The 25,770-nt window shown below is 36.0% G+C and overlaps 1 protein-coding gene across 7 annotated transcripts in view; it reads left to right on the plus strand.

The window, feature by feature from the left end:
* TAFA5 (TAFA chemokine like family member 5) overlaps positions 1–25,770 on the plus strand; it is a 436,021-nt gene that overhangs the window by 378,212 nt on the left and 32,039 nt on the right. For 2 of the 7 annotated variants that reach the window (XM_033514545.1, XM_033514548.1), the window contains one exon: positions 24,301–25,573. The exons of 4 other annotated variants lie outside the window; for them this stretch is intronic. Coding sequence is in view for 2 of the 3 variants with exons in the window: in XM_033514548.1 (XP_033370439.1) it covers positions 24,301–24,309 (9 nt within the window). In the remaining variant the exon portion in view is untranslated. Of the gene's footprint in view, positions 1–22,888; positions 22,982–24,300; positions 25,574–25,770 lie in introns of those variants that run through there. One more of the 7 variants, XM_033514549.1, reaches the window with a different exon arrangement.

Genomic DNA, 25,770 nt, shown 5'->3' on the forward strand with positions numbered 1-25,770 from the left:
AAGTAACCATGTGGAAAAACATCATCTTGAGAAGTACCATTGAGTTGGAACACCAAATGCACCCATTGTAATGTCTAACACCCACAGCACTCATTACAATCTATCATGACCATGTTGTATGTGCCTTTCAGTCTTCCTGGCAGCTTGTTCTGTTTGAGGGGTGTTTTGGAAAGGGAGTATTTTCTGAAAAAGACAAATTGTTCCAATGACAGGCCAGGGGAAAAAATGGAAATTCAGGAATATGATGACAACTATGATGTTTGGCTTTGCTTCAGTCGCTTCAGCAGTATGCAGCATGGTCAGAACTGCCAGCTTCTGAAAGAATGGAGATTTCAGCATTATCACATTTTTTAAAAACAAGATATCTGACAGCAAAAACAAACAAACAAAACAAAACCTTGATATTTTTAATTCTTGGTGGATCAACAAGATTTGATTACTTAAGCTGGCACTGGCCACACAATTGTCCTTCAGGTATTTCTTTGGTGTGTCTATGTATGTGTTCATGTAAGGTATGTGCCATTCTAGTTTATCCTGTCTCACACTGTAAAATGGTTTCTAAATTTTTTCAGCCTGAAGTAGCTACTGAATTGAAAACAATGTCTTTTTTAAAGAACAATGTTTTGTGGCATAGAAGGAAAATATAGTTGATCTTATATGCATGGAAACTAGTTACATAAAGTTCAACTCCATGCATAAACTTAGAGCAAAAGTTCTCTTTTAAAATTTCTTTTAAAAACACTTCAAATTTTTTAAAACAAAAAAATTGTTCTAAAAACACTTTTTTGGAAAAATGTGCAAGTGAAATATTTCAACTAGAAGACAAAAATTACTGGTTTTAGTTGATATGACAGTAAATTCTTCTGTACATATATATACACCACTACCCAAATAGTAGCACACATGAGTAGTAACCTGATTACGTGTATTAAAGAGCATCTATTCCAGAGGTGCTACCAAGTTTTTGTGCTAAGCAAATCAAAAGAAGCACTGAAATTGTCATTTATATTCCTATTTCTCAGTATTAGTTCCTTGTAGTAAGACTAGCAATGAACTTCACTGAAGGTTATGTGATATAATCTTATTTGTGTTTATTTATTTTTTTCATGACAAGAGTTCTTTCCAATATAAATGCCTCTTTTGAACATAAAGATAACACAGACTTTTAAGGGCAGAAATGTTCATTTTCATGCTTGATCAGCCATGTTCCCTTGCTTTTTCCTGCTTGTATTCATCTGGTGTGTTTACTCAGATATCTTGGTCATGTTGACTGAACAAATACTCTGAAGTGGGGTGTGCTGTACAGCAAAACTGTAGTAGCCAGCAAATACTTGGAAATTAGTTTTCTTTCAAGCAAAGAAATGTGTTTCTCTTAACCCAGCCTATAGTGAGGGAACTGAAGAGCCATCAGGAAAATAGAATGAACTCATTAATCATAATCTGAGGGAACTTCAGAGGCCACTGTGAGAGTCTTTTAACTCTTGATCTCCATAGTGGAAAGAGGTTATTCACTAATCCTTTCCAGGTGCTGTGGAAAGTGCATGAGAGGTTGAGCCATTGCAAAAATAGTTGACAAGCTTGACCTCTGATAAGAAAATAGATTCAAAGTTCTTTAGCAAGGAGCTGGATATGCTTAGTCTGTCTGTGAAGAAAGATTTTCCAGCTTAAGTTGTAAACATTTTATCCAGTTTTATCCACTGTAAATCAAAATGTTCTCAGTGCTGGCCAAGAAACTGAAGCATTGTTAGCTCATTAAATAAAAAGGGCTGAAGGCCAACACTTCTCTTCATCATTAAACTTTATTTGGAACATGTTGCAAAGATGGTGAATGACTTGTGAATTCTCTTTAAAATTATAAATTACCTTCTTTAACCTTGGTATCAGCTGTTGCTTTTCCTATTAATAAGAAAAAATCAACACTGATTAATATAGGAATAACCTAATATGATCAACAACTGTTATTTCAGCTTTTTTACACATAAGACGAGAGAAATTACTTGTCTTCAAAACTTTCCATTTCAAATCTGTGGGAAGCAATACATCAGATCAAAAAAAGAAGGAGAGTAGTAAAAACTAAAAAGACCACTTAGCTTAGTAGAGTTCAATTATATTAGTTAAGTAATGATTATATTATGAAACATATAGTAGTCTGCATACATCCCTGGGAAGATGAGAAACATAGTCCTCATGGAAAAGGCATTGTTTGAAATCTTCTCATAAATACTTCAAGTATAGTAAAACCTTCTGTTTAAGGTTATGGTTCTTAGCCCAATTCAAATATGGTAGACCTACAGACCTGATAAACTCATCTACTTTGAGTCCTGTATATTCAAAGTCTTTACAGAAAGCAATCATTATATTTTGCGTATGTTAAAGTGTCAAGACAACTCCTAATCATTGTTTTCCTATCACATTACATCTAGTCATTAGCCTTGTATTTATCTTTCTCAGGATTTACTGTGACATTGTACCTGATTCAGTACAGTTATATTGCCTCTGAAAAGGAAGCTCTTTTAGGCCTGGCTGAAAATTCATGTCCATCTCTTGCAACTAGCAATTGTGTGCATAAATCAGTTGAGCTTACTGCTCTGACAGAAAGTCTTTTTCCTTTTTTTTTTTTTTAAATGAGTTAATTTTCTATCAGATCATTGAACTGTTCCACTTCCTTCTTTGATTGCACCATAATTAGATTTGAAACAAGTGGATAAGCAACTGTGTATGGTGCAAGAAACCTGGAGAAGAATTAAAAAGTCTAAGAGTGAACCATGGCATAGAGTATAATGAAACCACACCTTTATTTCTCTGTCTGGAAAGTTTACTAATCAAAGTGAAAGAGTTAGCAGATTAGCACTGGCTTACTATTGCAATCAATTGCCTTATTTAATTCTTTTGTTTTTGCTTTACATGTGCCTTCTTTTGTCTGAAGATGATGAGGGATCATTCACTTCAAATTATGGTAACAAGGCAAAATACTGCAACAAACATTTACCATACCCTTAATCTGTTTGGATTTCCTTTCAATAACACTGAAAACCAAACTGCATTATGGAAGAATAAAGATAATACTTTTATTACAGGATCCTGTAGAAATCCTACTGGAAACATCTACCCTGTGCAGCAAAGTTCAGTGTTATTTTCCATGGTGTTACTAGTTTGTCTCAAAAACATCTTAGGTTTCACCCTATCCATTTCACTGGTCACAAGTAGCCCTTAGTTTCTACTCTGAAACCAGGTACAAAGTTTGCTGGCCTTGTTCTATGCCAAAAATCATGCATGATTTCCATTCACACTCTTTCTGGTGAATGAGCCTCATGATGGCTTTGACTATGTGACAATGTTGTGTTTCAACCTGGATTTATCAGCCAGCTGTTTGTCAGCAAGGAAAATAATATTGGTGATATCATCATCAGCAGCAGCAGCAATAATATTTATGATATTAATATTATTATCATCATCAACAACAACAACAATAATAATAACAACAATAGCAACAACAACCATGAGCACCAGACTTCCTTTTAAGGGCTGATGGTTAGGAGCCAAGCAGATGTGCCCGTCTCAGTGTGGAGCTATTAGACTTCGAGCAAACTAAAACCATCATATATGTTTGAATTAACACTACCTAGTCTATCACAGGTTTCAGATGTTTTAATCTCATATTTCCATAATAAACTAGTCAGATTTAATAAGTTAAGACTGAGGACAGGGAAAGTACTTTCATTTCCAGTCATAGTTTAACCCAGGTCTCTCCTTTTGTTGATGTCAATTTCAATTGTGAGGACAAGTATAAAAATGCTCATGTTTTGTTTCAGTCTTCTCAGAATGGTTAGAACTATCTTAGAACAAGATTATTATGGTTTGCACAAATCCATAGACATTGGAAAGATTTAGTGTAGGATCTCAAGAGCAAGCAGACACTGCACTTTTCACAGTTCAGGTCCCTAGAAAAGGGAGACAGCAATGAAGGTGACAACATTCACACAGGAGCTATTTGTGAGCTAGTAGCAGTCCTCTTTTAAATTACATTTTTGAACATAAAATCATTAATCTGTACTTTCCAAATGAGAATTTAAACTATATTTTCTAGTATTATAAATCAAACAGCTTTGAAATGAATGAAACAATTTTTTTAATTATTTAAAATACCATATTATGGACAGTATCAAGTAATGCAAAGGATTAACTGACAAGTTCAATTTTCTTTCATTTCTTTGAAACTTGTCTTGGGGTAGCATTTTATGCTACATATAGGGTGGCTTTCCATTTTTGTGGATCCTCTTGCAATGTCATCAATTTTGGTCTAAACAAAGGTTGGGAATACATATTTTTGCTGAAGATATACACATAGCTTCATTTTAAATTTCCCAGTTATTTTGTTGCATATTTTTATGAGTAATAAAGAGTTTTTTTTGACTTGTTTTCCACACACAAGTCTAGGGAAAAATAATGGTTTAATCATCTTAGAAAAATGCAAGAGTAGTAACAATATTTATAAATATATTAAAGGAGGAAAATGTTTGGAAAAGATCTATTAAAATATATTTCCTTTGGGAAATATAATATCAGCTTGCATGATTAATTTAAAGTGTTTCAAAGATTCACTGAAACCCATCTTAATCTTCTTTGTGTGATCAATTCTATTTTACTGCTCTGAGATTTATGCAATAAAGCAAATAAATGGTTGATTTATTTCACTGTTCCACTTGTGTGACAAAGCATGAGAGATGCAATGAAGAGAGATGAAATCAACTGATGTACAGAAAAGAATTTGTTATATGCTAATGTTGTTTAGATTTGTGAAGATAGTTTAGATTTTTTTTTTAGTTTTTTCTTACCATATCAGGAACACCAAAAAACGTTATCAAATAAAATAATTATTTTTGCATTCAAATTTGATGATGTAAGCATATAGTTCCAATGCTTTAGAAAGTTCAAAAATTCTGCCTTTTGAATGGAAATGGAAGTTTTCTTTTTAGGCCATGAGTACATAGTGGAATGGAAATACATTATAATCTTCACAAATGTTGCCCAAAGTGCCTGAAAATGTCATGTTAATACCATCACTAAGAATGTCAGAGTTATCTACTTTGTCCAGAAATATAATTCACAAAAGGTTTTTTAATTCTGCCAGAAAAAGTACCCAAGAATGAAGGGGCATGATCTTTGTCTGAGATAGAAACCAAAATGAAATCCAGATAACATGAAAGTCTTGGAAAGATACTATATAAGAAGAACATTTGGAAAGCTTATTTTATAGAATCAATGCATTTTTTCAAATAAATTTATTTTAAAAAGGAATGTTTGGAATAGATTTTCCCTGGATTTTCACTCAACACTAGTGGTAATAGGCACTGTAGTCACTGTGGATACTAAAAAAACTTAATATTGATGTATGCTTAGGTAACAGTCATGAATTTTACTGATGTCAAAATTGGATATATTTTGTCAGTAGAAGGTTTTGTATATCTGGATCCTACAGTGTATAGCACACATCAACATGTTTTTAGAGAACCTTTCCCCATTTACAGCCAAAGTCAGGATCAACAAAACTTCAGACATGATTAGAAAGTTCAACACACAGCTCCCCACCAGTACAAGAATCAAAGGACAGCCACATCTTCTCTCAATGCCTTCTTGGCATCTCATTTACCTTCACCTGCAACTGAAGGTTGCTAATTTTTTATTAGGACTTAAGGAAGTTTGGCCCAAGTTATTCTTTTGATCATCAGGGGTCATAGAAACATAGAATCATTTAAGCTGAAAAAGATCTTTGGGTCCAACTGTAAGCCAGAACAGCCAGGTCCACCACTAAACCATGTATTTAAGTGCTACATCTACACATTGTTTAAATGCCTCCAGGACTGGTGACTGAACAATTTCCCTGACCAGCCTCTTCCAATGCCTGAAAACCCATCTGGTGAAGAAATTTACCCCAAATTCCAATATAAACTTCCCCCAGTGCAACTTAAAGCCATTTCGTCTCATCCTGTCAGTTGTTATTTGGGAGAAGAGACTGACCACCCCACCAAATTCAAAACCACTAAGAAGTTTTTTGTGCATCTGCTGCCCTTGATAGCTATTCACCCACAAAAAAAAAAGCCTTAAATTTCGCCTTTCTTCTTTCCAAAAGGAAAATAAATGGATAAGTGTGCCTCTGAAACTAAGATAATAGGTTTTTAAAGCATAAGAGAAGGTTTTAAATTTGGGCTTTCTTTCCTTTTTAAGATTTTTGAAGCTTGTCTTACTGGTCAGTCAGTCATGCACCTTTTATGACTTTAATTTTTCATAAGGAGTTATATGATTTCCATTTGCTTGCCTGCAACCAGCTATAGACTGATGCAGTGGCTGGAGTAAAGGTATTTTTCAGGGTCATGGGCTGCTTCTCAGTCATTTCCTATCTCTCCTGTTGAGTGGGGATATTTGATACACTTCATGGGCATTAAACTGGGCAGTACTGGACTCAAATCAGCTTTAGAAGTAAATTGGGAATTGACTGTGTCATAACACGAGATAGGCCTCAGTGAGAAGGAAAGCTGTGTGAAGCTGGAAGGTGCTGTAAGAAGAGCTGTGCTTGAACCCCTTCTTGTGTCCCTGGGGGGGACAACAGACAATACTTTACTTCAGGCAGCTGTATGAGACAGAGCAATACTCACCTCCTTTTCTGCAGTATCACCCACTGTTGGTTGATGTTACATTGCAAAATAAGATTTGAGATGCTGCACCCGGTCCAGTGGAAAGAAGTGGATGTTAGGGAATTTCAAAATATATTTGTTTGAAAAGACAGAACAACAAAGTGCCAGCACTTCTTTTTATTGTCCCTTTCCTTTGTATTGTCAAGTACTCATTTTTCATGAGTACAGGTAATACACAAAAAGTACTACAAATATATATTATGTTTAGATTAGATCTAAAAAATATCAGGTTCATACTAGCAATATTACGGAGTATGCATTAGTGCAGTGCTCAGACAGTTTGAGACATTTATGAAAGTTTCTATCGTTTCTGTTGTCACATCTCAGTGTTTCAGAACATCTTATAGATGTTGAGATGCATCTGTCTGAGCTCTAAGGAAAGGTCTGACCTTAGGCATTCCAGTTATTCCAGCATGCCTACAGTGCGACTTTGTCACAAAAAACATTTGCAATGTGGATTTACTGATTTCTGCTCTGTGTTCTGCAGCAATTCCAAAGCAACATACCTTTGTTAAGAAAAGAAAACTAGGTCTCCTTCAGAATTAATTCTTTGTGAGAAATATCTTTGGTGGAGATGTCCTTCAAACACAACATGGAGAGTAAGACTGGTGAATGGTGAGAATGAAGACATCTGCAGTAGGATGTCTGCTCCCTCATGTGAAAAGCCTGTCAGCATTCCTTGTCCCTGGAGTAGACATTCATTCATCTTGAATCTTGTGATACTGTAGTTATCATATTTCCACTGGAAGGCAACTGAGTGATTTTTACTGAATAAATGTTCTGTTGTGCCAAAGCATTCAAAATGTCCAGGCTCATTTTCAAAAGCAATTTAAAGCCCGTAGGGGCTAGAACCCATTCATCTTTATCCACTCTGACTTCTTTTTGATAATTCCTAGGAAATATTGGCCATGGCTGGAACTGAGGTGAATGTTTTCTAACAGTGAGGTCAAAAGGTGAGCTCAAAAATGGTTGTCAATACATTTGGTGTGGTGATTAAGGCACAAATGTAAACTGTAACAGATTACCAGAGACAGCGTACAGGGAAATAGGCTTTCTAGAGTGGAACTATGTTCTACTTGAATACTCTAGTGCAATATATTTGTGTTTATGCTGTTCCAGTTTTATTGATGAGCCTTAAATCCAAGATGGTCTGTCTAGTATCTTTGTCCTTGTAATTTTATAAACAACATATTTTTCTCCCAGGAAAGTTGCTCAGAGGCATATAATTTCACTTCTGCATGCACCCCAAGGTCTGGCTACTCTGGCAAAATGGAGAAATTTAGTGCTGCTTTGAGGTTAAGAGTGTTCAATATCCACTAAAGTGCAAGTTCCCTCAATTCTGAACTGATTCTGGGCATATTGGTACTCTGGGCTTCTGCACAATGCACTGGATCCAAAAGTCTTTCTCTCAAAAACTAGAAGAGAAGAATTCACCAGCCATGTTTTTGTAACAATACCACAGAGGACTCAAAGTGAAAACCAGGACCCAATCTGTTGGAGGTTTCATGGAGTTTGAGTGTTGTTTTGCAAGTTAGCAGCCTGGGGACTAGTATTTCTAGAAACCTCTGAGTTTTGGGGCTGTCCAAACTTCTGCTGAGTCAATTTATCAGAAGTCAGGTATTCTGCTGTACTTCTCCCTGTGCAGACTTTTGTCACATAATACCTGTAAGGCAGAAGATTGTAGAAAATTGATTTTTTTTCAAGGAAATGGCTCATCTGCTGCAATTTATTCCTATGTGAGGTAGTTCCCACAGCTGCCAACCTGCTTCCCTACTAGGAGATACAGTACTTGGTGATGAAATTTAGGCAGGTATCCATGATCACTGGAGTCTGACCAGGTCCATCAGCACTCAATACACTGAGGCATCTAAACATGTCATTCTGGGGTTAATGAATTGACCCATAGACATAGTGGTTAGACCTAATGGAAAGTAATTACAGATGAGGCAAGAAACTCGTGTTCTGTTCTCTTTTCAGTATAGGAATTGAAATCTACCTTGTCTCTAGTCTAGAGATAAAGTAAGGGAGAAAATGAACACTTAATCTTTTTCTGTGTAGATGTACCAAACCACAGCCAGGAACATTGGAAGGAGCAGGCGAGAATTTGGAACTGCAACCTAGCAAAGAAGACAGGCTTTTGAATAGTTCCTTAGGGGGGGAAAAAAAAAAGTAGAAAGAAAAAAACCAAAATAACTACTTGAGTAGTTCTTTACTCAACATCTGATTAAAAATAGACTTGAATCTGTAATCAGGTTGACATTGTGCTTTGAGACAATAACCAGAACCTGCAGATTCATACAATTCAGCTAAGTGCTTCTCTGATGTTATAAAATTTAATAACTCTGGTGTGCTAACAGCCATACTGCTTTCAGATACTGATATACAAATTATATCCTTAGTCCCCTTATCTCTTTCTGTGACAGAAAGTGTTATAGATATGTACACCTTATCCTGCCTTCAGCATCTCACGGAATAACTTTCTTAGTTTCTGGGTGGTAGTTGTGAGCACTGTTTAAGATAAAGTGTGGCCATTAGCCAGTGCTTAAGATATTACATCAGACTCTGTGCCTTATTTGCAGTAGGAAATGAATTGTGAAAACTATGGTCTTTGTTTTTACAGTTGACCAGTCATAAATTATGTTTTAGAAAATAAAAAGCAGGGATTTAATCAAAAATAAATAATTATATTAATTTGGCAAAAGGACCAAAGAGCTTTGCTTTTACTTGTCTTTTTTAAAGCTATAAGGACTTAGCCAAGAGTTCATTTTACCTTTCCTATCTTGAAATTGGAATCCTTCTTTCCCTGAACTCACAAACTTGACAGACAGAAGTGTTCTGCCACACTTTTCACTTCAGGACGCTATATGTTATATTTTCTATGAGCCAAATATCCTTTACAGAGATGTCTGGGAAATAAGCCAGTTATAATGGTCTCAGGAGAACCAGCAGGATTGCTGAAAAACAAAGAAGTGTACTTATATTTAAGTACATGAATATCTCAAATTAGTACAGCAAATGGCAATTGACAGCTTTTGATGAATCTTGACGCTACTTTCTGATCAAACAATGTATGATATTTTAAATTAAAATGTATTTCTCTCTTCATTGACATTAATAAAGGTCTGAATCTGTAGCTTCTGAATCATGTCTAGTTATAATTCATATAAATTTAGTCCAAATACTGTTTATATACTGTGTACTGTACAGTCACCTCTCACGTGACTGTATATCTCAAAAGTCAGCAAAGCAGTGTCATTGCTTGGAATGATAGCGCCATTAATTCACAAGTCACTCTATTAATTTTGATGGCAAGATGCCATCAAAACATTATATGTTTTGGCCAAGGTTGGTTGTCCCATCTTTGAGAAAGATGGCCTCTGGCAAATTGGTTTGTTGGGTTGTTTTTTTCCATTTGGAGATAGCCCAAAGTGTTCCAGATGTCAAAGCTCTGACTTACACTCATGCCAGATTTTGAACAAAAATTCCCATGAGCAGAGTTTATTGGGGGAATATGCAGATTTATACTCTGCTATTTATAGAAGAACACTAGTGTAATCAAATATCAACACAAGTGCACCTTTAAATAGAAAATCATGGTGAAAATGTCTTCTATTACACATTGATATAGCTGTTCTGCAATTTGGAAGTCTGTATGAAGAAGAAGTACCATTGGTTAATTAAGCATACTTTATCTGAGTAAGTTTATATAATTATATATATATATATATATATATATATATAATATAATAACATATATTGTAAAAAAGAAAACCTTTCTGATCCCTACCGTTTAATTAGATGGAGTGCTTGTATGGAGTTTTAAAAAGGAAAGGGAGGAGATTCAGGAATAATTTCAAATTTTTCTGTCCCAAGTGTTAAATCAACAAATAGCCAGATGAACAGCTAATCATATTTGTTAAAACTTAGAATTGTTATTTATTTTTTGATATTTAAATTTATTTCTTTATATTTTTTAATATTTTTTCTTTCAAAACTGAAAAGAAACTTCAGTTCTATCACAGTGTTTCTCATTTGCATTACACTTGTGGCACTGGTTTATGGCATATCCATAGCAATTACATGCTCAGTTCCTACTGATGTAAGAGAATGTATTGATCTGATCAACTTTTAGGTGTACATTAAAAATACATTTACATATATATGTATATATGTATGAATGTATATAAATATATGTATATATGTATATATATATATTTTTATATATATACATATATATGTATATATATTATAATTTTTAAATTATTGGGGCCTGATGCTACTTAAAACTGATTAAAACATTTAGATCAAAGTGTTCCCTGTCTGTGCTGTAATGAAAAGAAGCTAAGCATCAAATGTACTAATTAGAAAGGCACCTGTTTTCTTGTTAATATCTTAGCTTGAAATAATTTTTGCCAGGAAGATGAAAATGTCATCTTATCTTTAGAAGTTACATAGCATGCAGTTGGTTTTTTTGTTTTGTTTTTTTTTAAATAAACCAACAAAAACATAATAAAACCAAGGAACATGATTTTCAAAATATCAAAGAAATAATTTGTGACATCCAGATTAATTTTTCTTTATGAGGCATTTACCAGCTACATGACTTCAGAAAAGAGTTGCTGTTAGCCTTCCCCATCATCAGTAGAAAGACATAGGTCCTTCCAAAGAAGAGATTTAATTTCATTTACATGATTAAGACAATTGTATCTTTATCAGGTTATACATTTTTAGAGGATTTGACATGAAGGCACCTAAAAAAGCTAGTTGCAGTATGTATGAAAAAACTGTACTGCCATCTCAAAACATGTTTTCTAGGAAGTCTTGTTGGCCAACAAAATTGAAAGTTAGGCTTTTAAATGTCCAAAGGTCAATAAGATAATATTTGCAAATTAAGTTTTCATTTTTCTATTTGAAGTTTTGTCTACTTTTCAGCACAAGTTAGTAACACTGTAACACTCAAAGTCAGACATCCCAGTTAATTCTGACTAACTAATGATGCTAATAATTTAAGTAATAAAATTAATATTATATAATCGCATGGTCATAATAGCATATCTTATTGCATTTTACTACTTCTGGAATGAAAAATTAAAAATTAATTATTTAACTTTCAAATGGAAGTTCAACTTTTTGAAGTACCTTTTTTTCTCTTAAGAAAAAATATTCAAAATAATTTTTAACTGTTCTTATGCCTATTGAGTCTAGGAGTTATAAAAGATTTTGTGATCAGAGATAATTGTATATAGAAAATAATTTCAGCTAAGCTTTCCAAACAGATGTGACTTCTGGGACAAACTTTGTACTTTTACCTTGCAAGGTTGTCTTTCAATAGTACTTTCCTGCCTATATTGTCATTCCACAGTGGTCCCTGTGAATCTTGCAGAATCTGTAGAACGCACCCACATTGTCTCCTACACAGACCAGATTTCTGCTCCTACTTGGGGGAAAAAAAAGTTCCTCCCCCCTCTCCCACCCCCCATTTCTGATTAATTAGTGAAAAATGGCCAGTGTTAGAGAAACACAAACTATTCCTTCCTAATTAACCCTGATACACTAGCATCCAAGAAACTCTTAGCCCAAGCCAATACGTATTATGAGGAGAATATACAAGTATCTTTCTGACAGCAGAAACTCAAAACATACAGTATCATTTGTGCACCAGTCCTGTTCTATATGGCATGTAATTCCTGACCTCAAGGGAAAGATTGATCATGACTTCTTCCATCTGATATTTATGAAATGTTGCCTAGCATGTCTGGCAGAGTCAGTAATACATTTTCCTCTTTTTCTGTTTTGTCTCTTGTTTCTATAGCATCTGAGTTTTGTGTGATTTCTCATTAAACATTCTCAAGTTTCACCCACACGGGCCATCTGGACTATAGTTAATATTTTAGGACCTATCCCCTTAACTTTGATGTACTTTCTTGTAACTGCTAAAACATGGTGATATCTCTTCCTTCTGTCTTGAGAACCTCCTCCTCACAAACCCAGACATACCAGAGGAACCAAGGGCTTGATACTGCCAGCAGCTGAACTCTTTCAGATCTCTTCTATATTTTTCTGAAATCTGAGAAAATCTATGATGAGAAAAAGAAATCTGTGAAGTCTCAGCAGCAAGAATCTTACCAAAATGAAAGGCCTAACATCCTAAAGCATAAAATATTATATTAAAAATAAGTTTCATGTCAGTGGTTCCTGAAGTTGGTTTGTTGCATTAGATTATGAACACCAAAATGGTGCTGTGATGACCAGCACAGGACCCACTAAAATGGATTCACTAATGACACTGTCAATACTATAGCTTGATCCTGTCTTTTCCTGAAGCTTATTTCCCTCTCAGGTTCATTGCATTTCATCTGAGTAACTGTTTTATGAACCAACAAGTTCCATTCCACACCTATGATTGGAACAAGCATTTTACTCTGATTTAATCCAGAAGTATCTCTCAAATAGCTCAGTCACTTTTGAAATAGTCTTAGGGTTTGATGTTACAATTTGTCATTCTTATAAAGTGAAAACAAGCCTGGAAGATAAAAAGGTCAGATAAATGTTTTTAAGAAAGAAACTGACAGCTCTCATAATGCTTGTGCTTAGTGTAATAAGACACTTATCTGTGTGATTCCATCCTCTTGATCCTGTGGGATCACTGTAATGACATTTCTTTCTCAAGGATGGACCCACAGAAATGCTTCATGATCTGTCTCATGATGTTGACTAACTGAACCATGATCACTTTTCTTAAGCACAGCGACTAATCATGATTGTTATCTTATTCTTCTTCCCTGTCATCTGCATCATTCGACCCAGATGAAATGCTCAGTCACAAGGACGTGGTTTGGGCACTGGTGCAGGTGCAGTGGGTCACTCATGACTAAAGGAAGCCCACTGAGCCACAAGCAGGAGCTGCTTGGAACTTTCCAGCTTGAGTAGACAGTGAGGGCAGAATTCAGTTCCCTTTACTCAAATGTCCAGGGCAGCCTATATGTTCCAGGAGTCTAAGATATATTCAAGAGTAAATGCTTTTTAAGTAGCATCTGTAGATAAGGAGAGATACCCAAGCACGTCCAACAGACACTAAGCATCTATCCTTATGTAGAATTGCATAATAGCTCTAGATTTTGTTGATCCTGACTGAGATCACAATCATCACATATAATACCTACATTTAGGTTTCATGACCTCTGAATTTGACCCAAAGAGACTGTAATAACAGGGTGTTAAGGCCTGTCATAGAAGAGACACTGCATTAGGCATCTCTAAAATCTGGTTGGGAAAAGCTTTAGAAGGTAGGGGATTCATCCCACTGCTAGGAGAGGCACATGAGACTGATAGCTTTGAAAGAAAATAAGATTTATTTCCTTTCCTGCTCCCCAAAAGTTATATAATTTTATCTTTAGACAGAACATTTATAGTTTTGTCTTTTGTCTGTATAAATTTATTGCAAATTACAGAAAATTCCTTGAAGTTTGCCACAGTTTATTTTTCCTCTTTTGTTGTTTGTTTTCAGACTACTGCAGAAATCTGATCACCACAGAACCACTTGCCAAAACAGCACACAAACAGGGTAGAGAGAGTAATGGTGATCTTGCCAAAGAATTTCGATCCAATATGCTGCACAGTGCACACAGCGCTCTGCCTCAGTAGTCATTGAAACACTGGTTGTTTCTGTGACACTTCATCCATAACCAGTATTAAGTTCAAATATATTTGTACTGTTAATCAGAATGCTGCACATTATAATGCATTTAGGTGTCTGCTATGCCTAAATGCATTATTCTAGGGGATTCAATTTGTTTTAATTGGCTAGTTTGGGATAATGGTCCTTAAATTCCCTGTCTCATCCTTCTTCCCACTTCTTTGCCATAGTCATGCACAACTTTAAACTGGAGGATGAGCATAGGTGTGCAAAAGGATATTTTACCAGGGATTATAAGAATATATCACAAAACAAACATAAATATTTCCTGAAGTGAAGAACACTAAGATTTGAATATTCGTGAGGTCTATGGATATATTGCCGTTAAACAGAAAATCAACATGTGCTGCTGTAGGCACAATCCCTTATATCTGTAAATTTTCCCCTTATGCTGTCAAGAGATATTCTCTTCCTCCTCAAATTTTTAGGAAAAACTGTGTTAAATCACTACATTTCCCACCGTCCTTTCAGAATGTCTATGGTAGAATGATGGATTGAAGGATCTCTAGAAAACCTTGGCTTTAATTTGATACAAAATGATAGTTGACTTTTTTAAGAACATCCATTTCATTTTTCTGAAGAACCTCACTCTTTCTGTGGTGAGGTGTTTTAGGGAAAGATTTTTCTTATTTTGGAAATTGACTTTAGGGCCAGGAACTAAATCTTATAAACCTGTTAACAAGGATGTAACAATCTGTTAGTCTGGGATTTTTTGGGTTTGCACTGTAAGTGAATAGGATCGAGGTTTAAAAAACTGAATTATTTATGCTATTATATGCTTATTTTATTTTCCATGTGCATAATAGAGAACTGTATAACAATTGTGTTTTAGAAAATTTTACCTTCAGGGGATTTTCCCTTTGCAGAGGACGTAAAAGCAGTAATAGACTTTCTTCTGTTTACATATCTACCTACCTGTGAGCTGTGTTGAAGACCACACGTGCTTTTCTGCTTTCAGTAGATCTCTGTGTGTTATTTCTACAGAAAAATGTTGTCTATGTTCTTTCTTTTGTTTTGAAGCATGTCTCTGAGACAATAAAAACTCTCCTGCATTCTTCTTACCTGACAAATATATATATTCCTCCTCTACTCTGATTCCCCAAACTTGGGCACTTACTACTTTCTTCTCAAGTCCTAGTCAAAGGCTAAGCAGAGTAGTTCCAAAGACAAAAATTTATTTCCCATACACAAAGTATTTATAAAGATTGCTTGTCAGAAGTCATTTACAGTGCTGCATTGCTTTCTAGAATGATGTGAAACATGACTGCTTTCTTAAACAGTAATTTGTCAAATGGAGTACATAAAGCAGACAAAGTATCTCACTGGTGAACATTGACTATGCAGTTCTTTCACTAGCAGTTCAAGTTCCACTTTAAAGCTTGTGCTTTTAAAGTCAGAATTAACTCTTTTAATGGGTGAAATATCCTAAATATTCCCTCTAAAAGCATGTTGTATTTTTGATGCATTATTCAACTATTTTCACAATCAATCTTAGTAAACCAGTTCAGTTTTTACTGAGTAGGAGACTAACCTTGAGTATCAGCCCAACCTCCTGTCAATCAGAAAGTAACCCCAGATGTCCTTGAACAATCTTCTCCTTTTAATTAGAAAAGAAAAAATAATTCTTATATTGGTGTGTGGACTTCATTGCTGGCTGATACCATTTTTTGGATTTTTTTCCTTTTTTTTCACAATGTAGACTGTATTGACAAGATTATTTTTTGAACTTTGTAATTAAAAGTCACATCATTCTCATAACAAAATGTTTTTCTATTGTTTGAATAAAAGCATTTTTTATAGAAGATAATTGTATTTATTAGCTTTTTTAAGCACACAGAAATACTTAAATCACTTTTTTTTCACAAGAAGATTTAATTTAATTAAGCTTGTAAATTTGTTAAGATTTGTTAGTCTATAGAGTATGCTTTGAATGTAGGTATATAGACATGAACATTCAGAATTCAATAAAATATTAAGTTATTGCATATAAACAAAAAATAAATTCATACATACATTGGTGATTTAATCTGAATCTGTCTCCTACCTTAGAGAAAAGTGTCAGAAATGGTTATAAATATACATATAAGTATAAATAAATATATAAATATAAAATAACTCAGGTTATTTTTTCAGTATCGTGAGGAAAGCCCATGGCTATTCTGAGACACTTTCAATCTGCTAATATTGCAGTTGCTTTTTATTTGAAGAGTAAAAGGGTGACAGAGAAGTAGTAATTTTTCAAGTTTACAATTCCACACCAGTTACAAATCTTCCTTAGTTTTACCTGCTGTTAGCTTTCATATATGTGCACACTTCTAACCAATATAAAACAGCAGAGAGAAATCAGATAAAATCAAGTTACTTACTCAAGGTCTTTAGCTGGAGTTATTTTAAAGGTTTTTAGTATTTTAGCCAGCATGTGAGAGATGAAAACACATTGCTTTGCATTGTTGTGCCTCATAAGATGTGTGATTCTCTTCATCCTTCCCTCTTTCAACCCATGTTGCTTGAAGGAGCTGATTTTGGATTTCACAGGGGGCAAAATGAGACCTGATTTGCTCTTTTGTTATCCACAACAGTTTTAAGAGCTACTTTGAGAAAAAAATACCCCTTGATCACCTTTGTATCCAAGGGCTTTGAATGTACTGAGGACAGATATTCTTGCTGCTGTCTTTCTCTTCTGGACCAATGTTGACCTGGGGTGTGAGTCCACAGCTGGCTGAACATGAGGCAGCAGTGAGCCCAGGTGGCCAAGAAGGCCAATATCATCCTGGTCTGGATCAATATAATCAGCAGCACCAGGGCAGTGATTGGCTCCTCTACTTGGCACTGGTGAAGCCATACCTTGAATCCTGTGTTCAGTTCTGGGCCCTTCACTGCAAGAAAGACAATGATGTGCTGGAGTGTGTCCAGAGAAAGGCACAGAGCTGGTGAAGGGTCTGGAGCACAAGGAGCTCCTTGTAAGGAGCAGCTGAGGCAGATGTTTGGCCTCGAGAAAAGGAGGCTCAGGGGTGACCTTATTGCTCTCTACAAGTACCTGAAAGGAGGCTGTAGAAAGGTGGGGATCACCCTCTCAACCAACTAGTCACAGGAGAGGACACAGCATCAAGCTGCACCAGGTGAGGCTCAGGTTGGGGTCAGGAGGAATTTTTCACAGAAGGGTTGTCAAGCACTGGAACAGCTTGAGTGGGGAGGTCGTGTAGTTGCCATTCCTGGAGGTGTTCGCAAAAAACTTGCATGTGGTACTTAGTGTCATAGTCTAGTTGACAAGGTGATGCTCAAATATTGGAGCCAATTACCTTAGAGGCCTTTTTCCAACCTAAATGAGTCTACGATTCTGCCACCTCCATTGCTTTTCCTTAGCATATGCTCAGATACCCCAAGGCAAGCTTGAGTTATTACACATGCTTAAGGCCAAGCTCTGAAACAAGGGTCACCTATGTGACCCAGGTTCAAATGTACTTCAGTTGGGTTACAATGTGTGGTTCTAGCATTTTCAGTCATTGTATGGATTATCTAATTGTAACAACAGCCCCACTTCCTTCACTGTTATTGCTTATGAGGCACTTATTGCATATGAGGCAATTCAGAAGAAGAGTGTATCATCTGACCCAGAGTATTCCAAAATCTTGTAAGTTAAAAAAAGGTAATATGAGACAAAAAGGGTTTTAATAGAAGAGGAAATTAATGATCATGATGATAGTCCTGACAGATGGTCAGGGGAAGTTGAGAAGATAGGGCTAGAAGTGTTATTTAAGGGGAAATGAGACTTTTTGGGTTTTTTTTCAGACAGACTGATATTAAAATAGTTATTGGGAAAGAAAAATCTTTTACAAAGGGTCTCAGATTTGGAATAAACACTTCTTTCTGTGTCAGATTTGAATAGTGGAAGAGAAAAGAAACAAACAATGGGTGTTAAAAGAAAAGGCATGTTCTTTTTGAGGTGGCTGATAATGGGACTCTGCTATCTGTAAATCAGGAACGCTACTTTGTTGAAGTGCAGTGCAGGAAAATACACCAACATATACACTACCTAATACATTAGATTTCTTTTTCAATAAATATTCACCCAGAATCACAGACACAAAATTTGTTCAGTCTTATAACTTCTAGTTCTGCAGGTACTGTGGTTTGAACTCTGAAATTGTTCTTCCGGTGGCTGTGTCAGTGAGACAGAATACAGCATTAAGTAGGGTAGCTTTCGTGCTCTTTTTCTTATTCCTAATAGCTGCAGATACTTTAGAGTTAGATTAACTTGTCCTTTTTTTTCTGAAGACTAAGCAATTCAGTTTGCATATATGAACAGCATGGAGAAAAGGGGAGGAAGGAAGGGAAACAAAATTAATTTTCAGGAGGGACTATGGGAGTTCTCATGAATGAAACAGGTCATTGCTACTCCTTGGATCATCACCAGGAATTTACATTTTTATTCCCATAAAGCAGGAGGTATCTTGCAAGGCAGTGTAAGGTTTTCCTAGGGCATTTTAATGCTTTTACATCTTTCTCTCTGCATCATATGTGCTTAGTTGTTTAGGGACCCAGAACTGAGAGCCACAGAAGCAGAGGGGAAAGACATGCTGTTTATCTGACTTGCAGTCAGTTGGTAAAAGGTTTGGAACTGTTTCTATTAGGAATAGATTTGTGAGTCAGAGACTGGCTCAACCTGCATCCATCTCTGTGAATTTTCTTGGTGTAAAAAGAACCCAAATAAAAAGAAAACTATTTGCACTGATGGATGCTCTACAGAATCCTAAGACTCACAGAGGCATAAGACTGTAGTTGGAAGTGTAAAATAGACAATTTAGTGCAGCTTTTAGGCAACACTGAAACATCTTTAAAATGACCAGTTACTTTGTAGGTGTCCAGAAAATTTCCAGAAATAAGCTCTGGAAACATGATAGGTAGAATTGTCATCAGAGTGCCAATGTGGCTGCAATAGGTAGTCGTGTAAGAGCACTTGGCTACTGTAGCAAAAACCACAACTTTGCTGAACTCTTTATTCTAAAAACATTAAGTGAAAAACAGATGAAACTGCTAAAGTTTTATCAGGCTTGATCTGGAATTGTTGGTATTTATGTGGATTCCATGTAAAGTAAAAGGTCAAGACATACTTGAAACTTGATCCTAACTGAAAATATTTGGCACTTGCAGTAAGCCTGTCTCAGCTTTCTGGTTGTGATGAGAAATTCAAACGTTTTTGTCACTCAGTTAAATCCTAGATACTGCACTGAAAGAGGGGTTTTTGTGGGGATTTATTTTGGTGTAAAGCCTGTGTTAAGTCAGCAAAGCATCATATATATTCTCAAGGTGACTTGCATAACTTTTTTCCCTTTGTTTTGACCATAAAAATGAAGAAATAACATGTTTTATGTGCCATTAGGGCACAGTTGGGGCTAGACTGACCCTTATCCTACTCCCTGCAGAGTAAGACAAATTAAGTGGACTGTGTTATAATTGCTCTAATAAGCCAAACACTCTCAGGACATATTGACGCCACCCAAGAACAACAGTAAGATGTGTGTTTTCATGTGAACTGTATTGTTTCTTCTGTTTTGGGTTATGAGCAGGAAAATTTGTTTTCCTCTTGAGCAGATTCCTGTGGAACGCAGGGGCTTGGACTTCCACTATGTAAACAATGAGAAAACATACAGTACTATTTTAACCTCAGGTACTAGATGCCTGCTCAGTACCTCAAATTTGAGGAAACTCAAACTTACAGCCCAAATATTTGCCTCCTTCCAAAGGAAGCAGAACCTGCTGTCTGAAGTGCTGGGAAGATATTCTGACTTCACTGAAGTCAGTGACAAACACACATGTGCATGGGTACCTAGAAATTATATGAGATCTGTGTATGAACAGAAAAAAATGTTCTATGTGATAGTTATGCAGCCTTTCTTTAATTTTATGCTGCTACAAATTTCCTATGTGAAGGGAAAAAAGAACCAAAACAATGCTAAAACACATTTCCCAGGATTTGAAGCAGTTTTATGTTAGTAGTTATTTAATTTACAGTTATGACTGCAATCTGATGAGCTAATTAATATTCTAAAAATTGCTGCCAAACAGCCATCAAGAGCACTGTTTTACTTTAAACTTGCCTGTTAGGCAAGCAGTAATTGTCATGTGGTTCAATTAATGTTTTCAATTCTTAGAGAAGTAAAGAGGGAGATGAGCAGAGCTGCCACCCTGGGCTTCCATGGGGTAGATTACAGGCCTTTCAGTCTGGTCGTGGAGCAGACCATCTTGAGTGTCATCCTGTGGCACATGCACAGGGGATCAGACCCAGCCAGCATGGGTATATGAAAGGCATTGACCTGCTGGACCAACCTTGTCTAATGCCAAGGCTGCCTACTCAGTAAATGAGGGAAAGGCAGCAGATGTTGTCTACCTGAACTTTAGTAAAGCCTTTGACACTGTTTTCCACAGCAAAACTGGCTGCTTTGATAGGTGCACCCTTCACTGGATAAAAAAAATACTGGATGGCCGATCCCAGAAAGTGGTGGAGAATAGAATTAAATCTGGCTAGCAGACAGCCACTAGTGGTGTTCCCCAGGGCTCAGTACTGCGGCCAGTTCTGGTTAATGTCTTAATCCAGGATCTGGACAAGAGCATTGAGTGCACCCTCAGTCAGTTCATAAATGACACCAAGTTGGATGGAAATGTTTATCTGCTGGAGGGTAGAATGACTCTGCAGAGGGCTCTGGACAGGCTGGATTGGTGGGCTGAGGACAAGTATAGGAGGTTCTACAAGGTGTAGTAGTGAGTCCTGCACTTGGGTCACAACAACCCCAGGCAGTGCTACAGGGCTGGGGAAGAATGGATGGAAAATGACCCAGCAGAAAAGGACCTGAGAGTGCTGGTCAACAGTAGATGAACATGAGCCAGCTATGCCCAGGCAGCCAGAAAAGCTGGTGGAATCCTGACTTGTATCCACATTAGTATGTTCAGTGATTTTCCCCCTGTACTCAGTACAGGTGAGTCCACACCTCAAATCCTGTATTCAGTTTTGGGCCTCTCACATACAAGAAAGACATTCAAGTAAAGGAGCGTGTCCAGAGAAGGGCAACAGGGTTGGAAAGGGTCTGGAGCACAAAATTTTTGAGGAGTGGCTGAGGGAGCTTAGTTGTTTAGCCTAGAGTAAAGGAGGGTCAGGAGACACCTTATCACCTTATCACTCTGAGAGGAGGTTGTAGCCAGAAGGGGGTCAGTCTGTTTTCCCAAGAAACAGGTGACAGAATGACTAATATCACCCTCAAGTTATATCAGGGGAGGTTTATGTTGGATATTAGTCAAATTTTTTTCACTTAAAAGGGTTGTCAAGCCTTGGAAGAGGCTACTCAGAGAAGTGATTGAATCACCATCCCTGGAAGTATTTAAAAGATGTACATATGTGGTCCTCATGGACATGGTTCAGTGGTGGACTTGACAGTGCTGGGATGGACTTGATGGTCTTAAAAGTATATTTCAACCTAACTGATTATATGATTCTATTATATGGATTGAACTATAAATAGTAAACGAGTCCTTTTTATTTTTTTTAGGAGTCCCTCTTTTCTCTTATTTGATCTCTGTTTTTCTGGGGAGTGATTAATTTACCTGTAATGAGGAACGAAAGGGAAAAAACAGGAGGTGGGAGGGTAGGTGTGCATTCTCTTCCTCTTCTCTGGACTCATCGTGCTCTCCCTTATTTTCTCTCTCCTTTATATCTGTTATTCTTATTACCTATCTTACTTCTTTTTCATGACTTCATGAATAAGAGATGTTTATACATCACTGGCTAACCTATGGGGTTTTCCCCCTTTCATTTAATTTCATTTTCTCCTGTCATTGTCCAAAGTTGTAAATTCACCTCCATTCTCTAATATGTTTCTCTTCCTGACATGACTTTATTTCCAGCCTGCTCTATGCCCTTCCTCAACATTTTTAAACTGCATAATTTTCTCCCCTCTTCTTGTCTTCTTTTAAAGTGTTAATACCATATTCATGCAGCAGGGGTGTTCAGGGTGGAGACAGGGATAGCAAGGAAGGACAGGAGCTTTTATCCCCACAAAATGACAAAGCAGCAGGTTATCTCTGAATATATGTACCTGAATTCTCTCTTCTTCCTGGGACCAATATGGTAGAGAAGTACACTATGAAAACACTGAACATGCAGTCCATCAGCAGTTTACGCTGTTGCTTTTAGCTGAGGGCCATTATGGCATAATAAAGGAAAGATGGAGCTATGTCAAGCTAATTCTTAACACATAATAGTTTACTTTCAGGCCTAATAAACCATAAATTGTTTGCTTTGTGTCTTGCAACCTAAAAAATATTACTACCTTAAAAGTTGTGTTCTTTTCTAAAGGGAAGAAAAAATAGGGGGCAGAGCAGGAAGGTCAAGAAAGGGTTTAAAGGGGAAAGAGGGCAATTAATAGAAGCAAAACATTATTTCTCTTGCTGAAAGTATATTTAAGAAGGGGAATATATCACAATAATCAACGAGGTTTTTTGCCTTCAGCCTGTCTGAGGCCATGTGGTTTGGAGATCTGATCACTAGTCCGAAAAGGAAAGGCTGTTTGCAAGATTTCTGGGGTGTTTTTTCCTGGAAAAGGTGAGAGGACAAAAGCAGAAATCTATGACATACACTTTATGCCTTGTAAGGAAAGTATTCATCTGTCTATCTGCCTCTCTCTCTCTCTTTTTCTTTCTTTCTACATGCATATATATAGAGATCCATATGTTTCAAGCTGTCACTAAATTGATTTGGAGGCAGATTTTTCTTTCATATACTGCTCTGAAGATTAGGTTAAAATGCAATATTTAATATATGGCTTAAACCAATTGAATTGGATTTTCTTATTTGTTTTGCTCTTTTACATTCGCTCTTCAGTATTTTATGGAGTTTTGCATGGTATTTCCATCAGTAATAACAGTTCTGACTACTTGGAGACAGAACAATGCCAAAGCAGGAGATGGTGTTTGAAAATTCAAACAGCAATTTGTAACAATCATGCTTGCTTAATACACCCCACAACATTTTGTTGTATACAGAATCTGTGGAATTTTTAAACCATTTATAAACTCATATTTTGCGTAAGCATGAATAGCTGGCTCTTTGTTGTATAAATAAGTCATTATTTTCTCATTTGTGTTTGTGCTGTCTTTCAGTACTTTTGATTTCTTTAACAGTGTGAACTTTGGTTCAGCTTCTCTTTCAAAATACTGCTTCCATTCAATTTTCTTTGCAACAGGTTCATTGGGCAGTACTTTGCCCATTTTTGCTATCTTGTGTTTTTTTAGGTTTTTTTGTTGTTTTTTGTCTCATTGGTTTTTTTTCTGGTGCGTAACTAAAACAATTTTCTGATTAAATTGACTATTAATAGCCATTATTTACATTAATTTGAACTTGTAATAGCATCACTAGAGGGCAGTATTGATTAAATTAGGCACACTCTAGTGCTCTTTGGAAATTTAACTTCAGAAAAGCCTCCAGTACAAATGTCTTTGCATTTTTAATATATGGTCATGGCTTTCAAGTCCATTTTTCATTACATTCTAAACATAAAAAGTAAAAGTAATCTTAATCACCATATATATTTGACATTGTTATTTGTAATTTTAATGTGTGTAAAAGAACATTTTGTGATTTTTATGAGAATGTGCATGAAGCTTAGTAGAAATTAGATAGCATTGAAGTTATTGTAAGCTATCATTTATTAGAAATAATTATTAAAGTGTAACATCTTTGTTACAAAAATAAGCTTTTTCATGTTTTTTCTCAGGGAAAATGCTGTGGAAAATAAATATCTTCTAATTCATTAACTGTCTCCTTGAAAGATCTCAATATTGTGCATTTTATGATAACGGACATCAAGAATAAGCAGAATTGTAAATTAAAACACTGACTCATTTGTTCTTATTGATTTACAGGTCTCCTGACAAATGCAGCAACACAGAATCCTCGTAGGAGTGGTTTAGGCTCTCTGTGAGCTACTTAACTTAGTCAAGTTTCACTGCTGTTGATCATCATCTGTTATATGTCATCAACTCAACTGTCTGTTTCTCTGTATCTCATGAATGACAGCATAATTCCTCTGCATTATGAGCTAAAGTTTGTTCTACCATTCTAAGGATCACTGGACTAAGGAATATAGAAAAGAGATATGCTTGGGCATTAGCAATACAAAAAAGTTCATGGTTAACGTTTCATCTGCGTTATACACCACTGCTGGACTTGCTGTTACCTACATGTTTCAATCCGAAGAGTCTGCTACAATGAAGAGTATCATCCCAATCAGCCTTAGAGAAGACTGTTTTGCCTATGGGAGGACACTGAGGTGCAAAAGAGAAACTCTTCTTGTGCCCTAAACTGTCTGAATTGCTTTTATTTTCTTATACTTTCAGTATTTACAATAGACCAAAGAGCAAAATCTATTTTAAAGTGGACACAATCTTACTCTTAAGAGAGTTATGTCATTAAATTGAAGGAGGTCTCTACAAAGACATGATTCCAGCTTTCACAAAGCTGAAATGTTGTCCAGCAGAAGTCTTTATGGAAAGCTGAAGTAAAAACTAACTCAGAGACCTGCTCTTGAAATGCCATGTTCAAGAGAACATAATGGAGCACTGAGAGAAAATGACCTGTTTGAAAAACTTGGACAAAAAGAACACAAACTGTCTACGCGGCACCTTTATTCCTCTGTACTTAGATTGACTTTCTCGTACTAAAATCATTTTCCGTTTTAACCAGTTAAACATGCCTCTTCTACAGTTCCATTTTTGATAGTTAAAGTTGGATAATACAGTATTTGCAAAGAGCATGTTTGGTCATCTGTGGCCTATGTCTCATCTGATACACCATTTAGCACCAGAAAGCAAATTAAAGAGAAAACAAAAGTAACACTTGTTTGAAAGAGATCATTAAATGTATTTTGAAAAGCCTAAAGTTATATATTTAACAGTTTTTATATGTTGTATATTTGTAGAAAATCCTATTTAACAATTAACGTGATAACTCTGACAGTCATGAAAAGTGGTTCAGAGTTAAGTTGTGTTTTATTACTTCAGTTGTCTCTGAAGTGACCAGTGTCGTTTGCTTTCTTCCATTGGGACATTCTGGATGTAAAGCATGACCAGAGAGGACTGTGTAGAAAAAGCAAAGAATAATGTTGTTTATATTACATAAATGCATTCAACCATTGCACTGTTGGAAGGCATTTTTTATTTTTATTTTATTTTTATTTTTTTGTCTTTATGTACTGATAAAAATAGAGTGTAAAATATTTTACTCATTGCTCTTCATAGCAAGGTTTCCCTTCCTTCCTTCCTTCCTTCCTTCCTTCCTTCCTTCCTTCCTTCCTTCCTTCCTTCCTTCCTTCCTTCCTTCCTTCCTTCCTTCCT

Source organism: Parus major, chromosome 1A (genome assembly GCF_001522545.3).
Source record: "Parus major isolate Abel chromosome 1A, Parus_major1.1, whole genome shotgun sequence".
NCBI classification, from domain to species: domain Eukaryota; kingdom Metazoa; phylum Chordata; class Aves; order Passeriformes; family Paridae; genus Parus; species Parus major.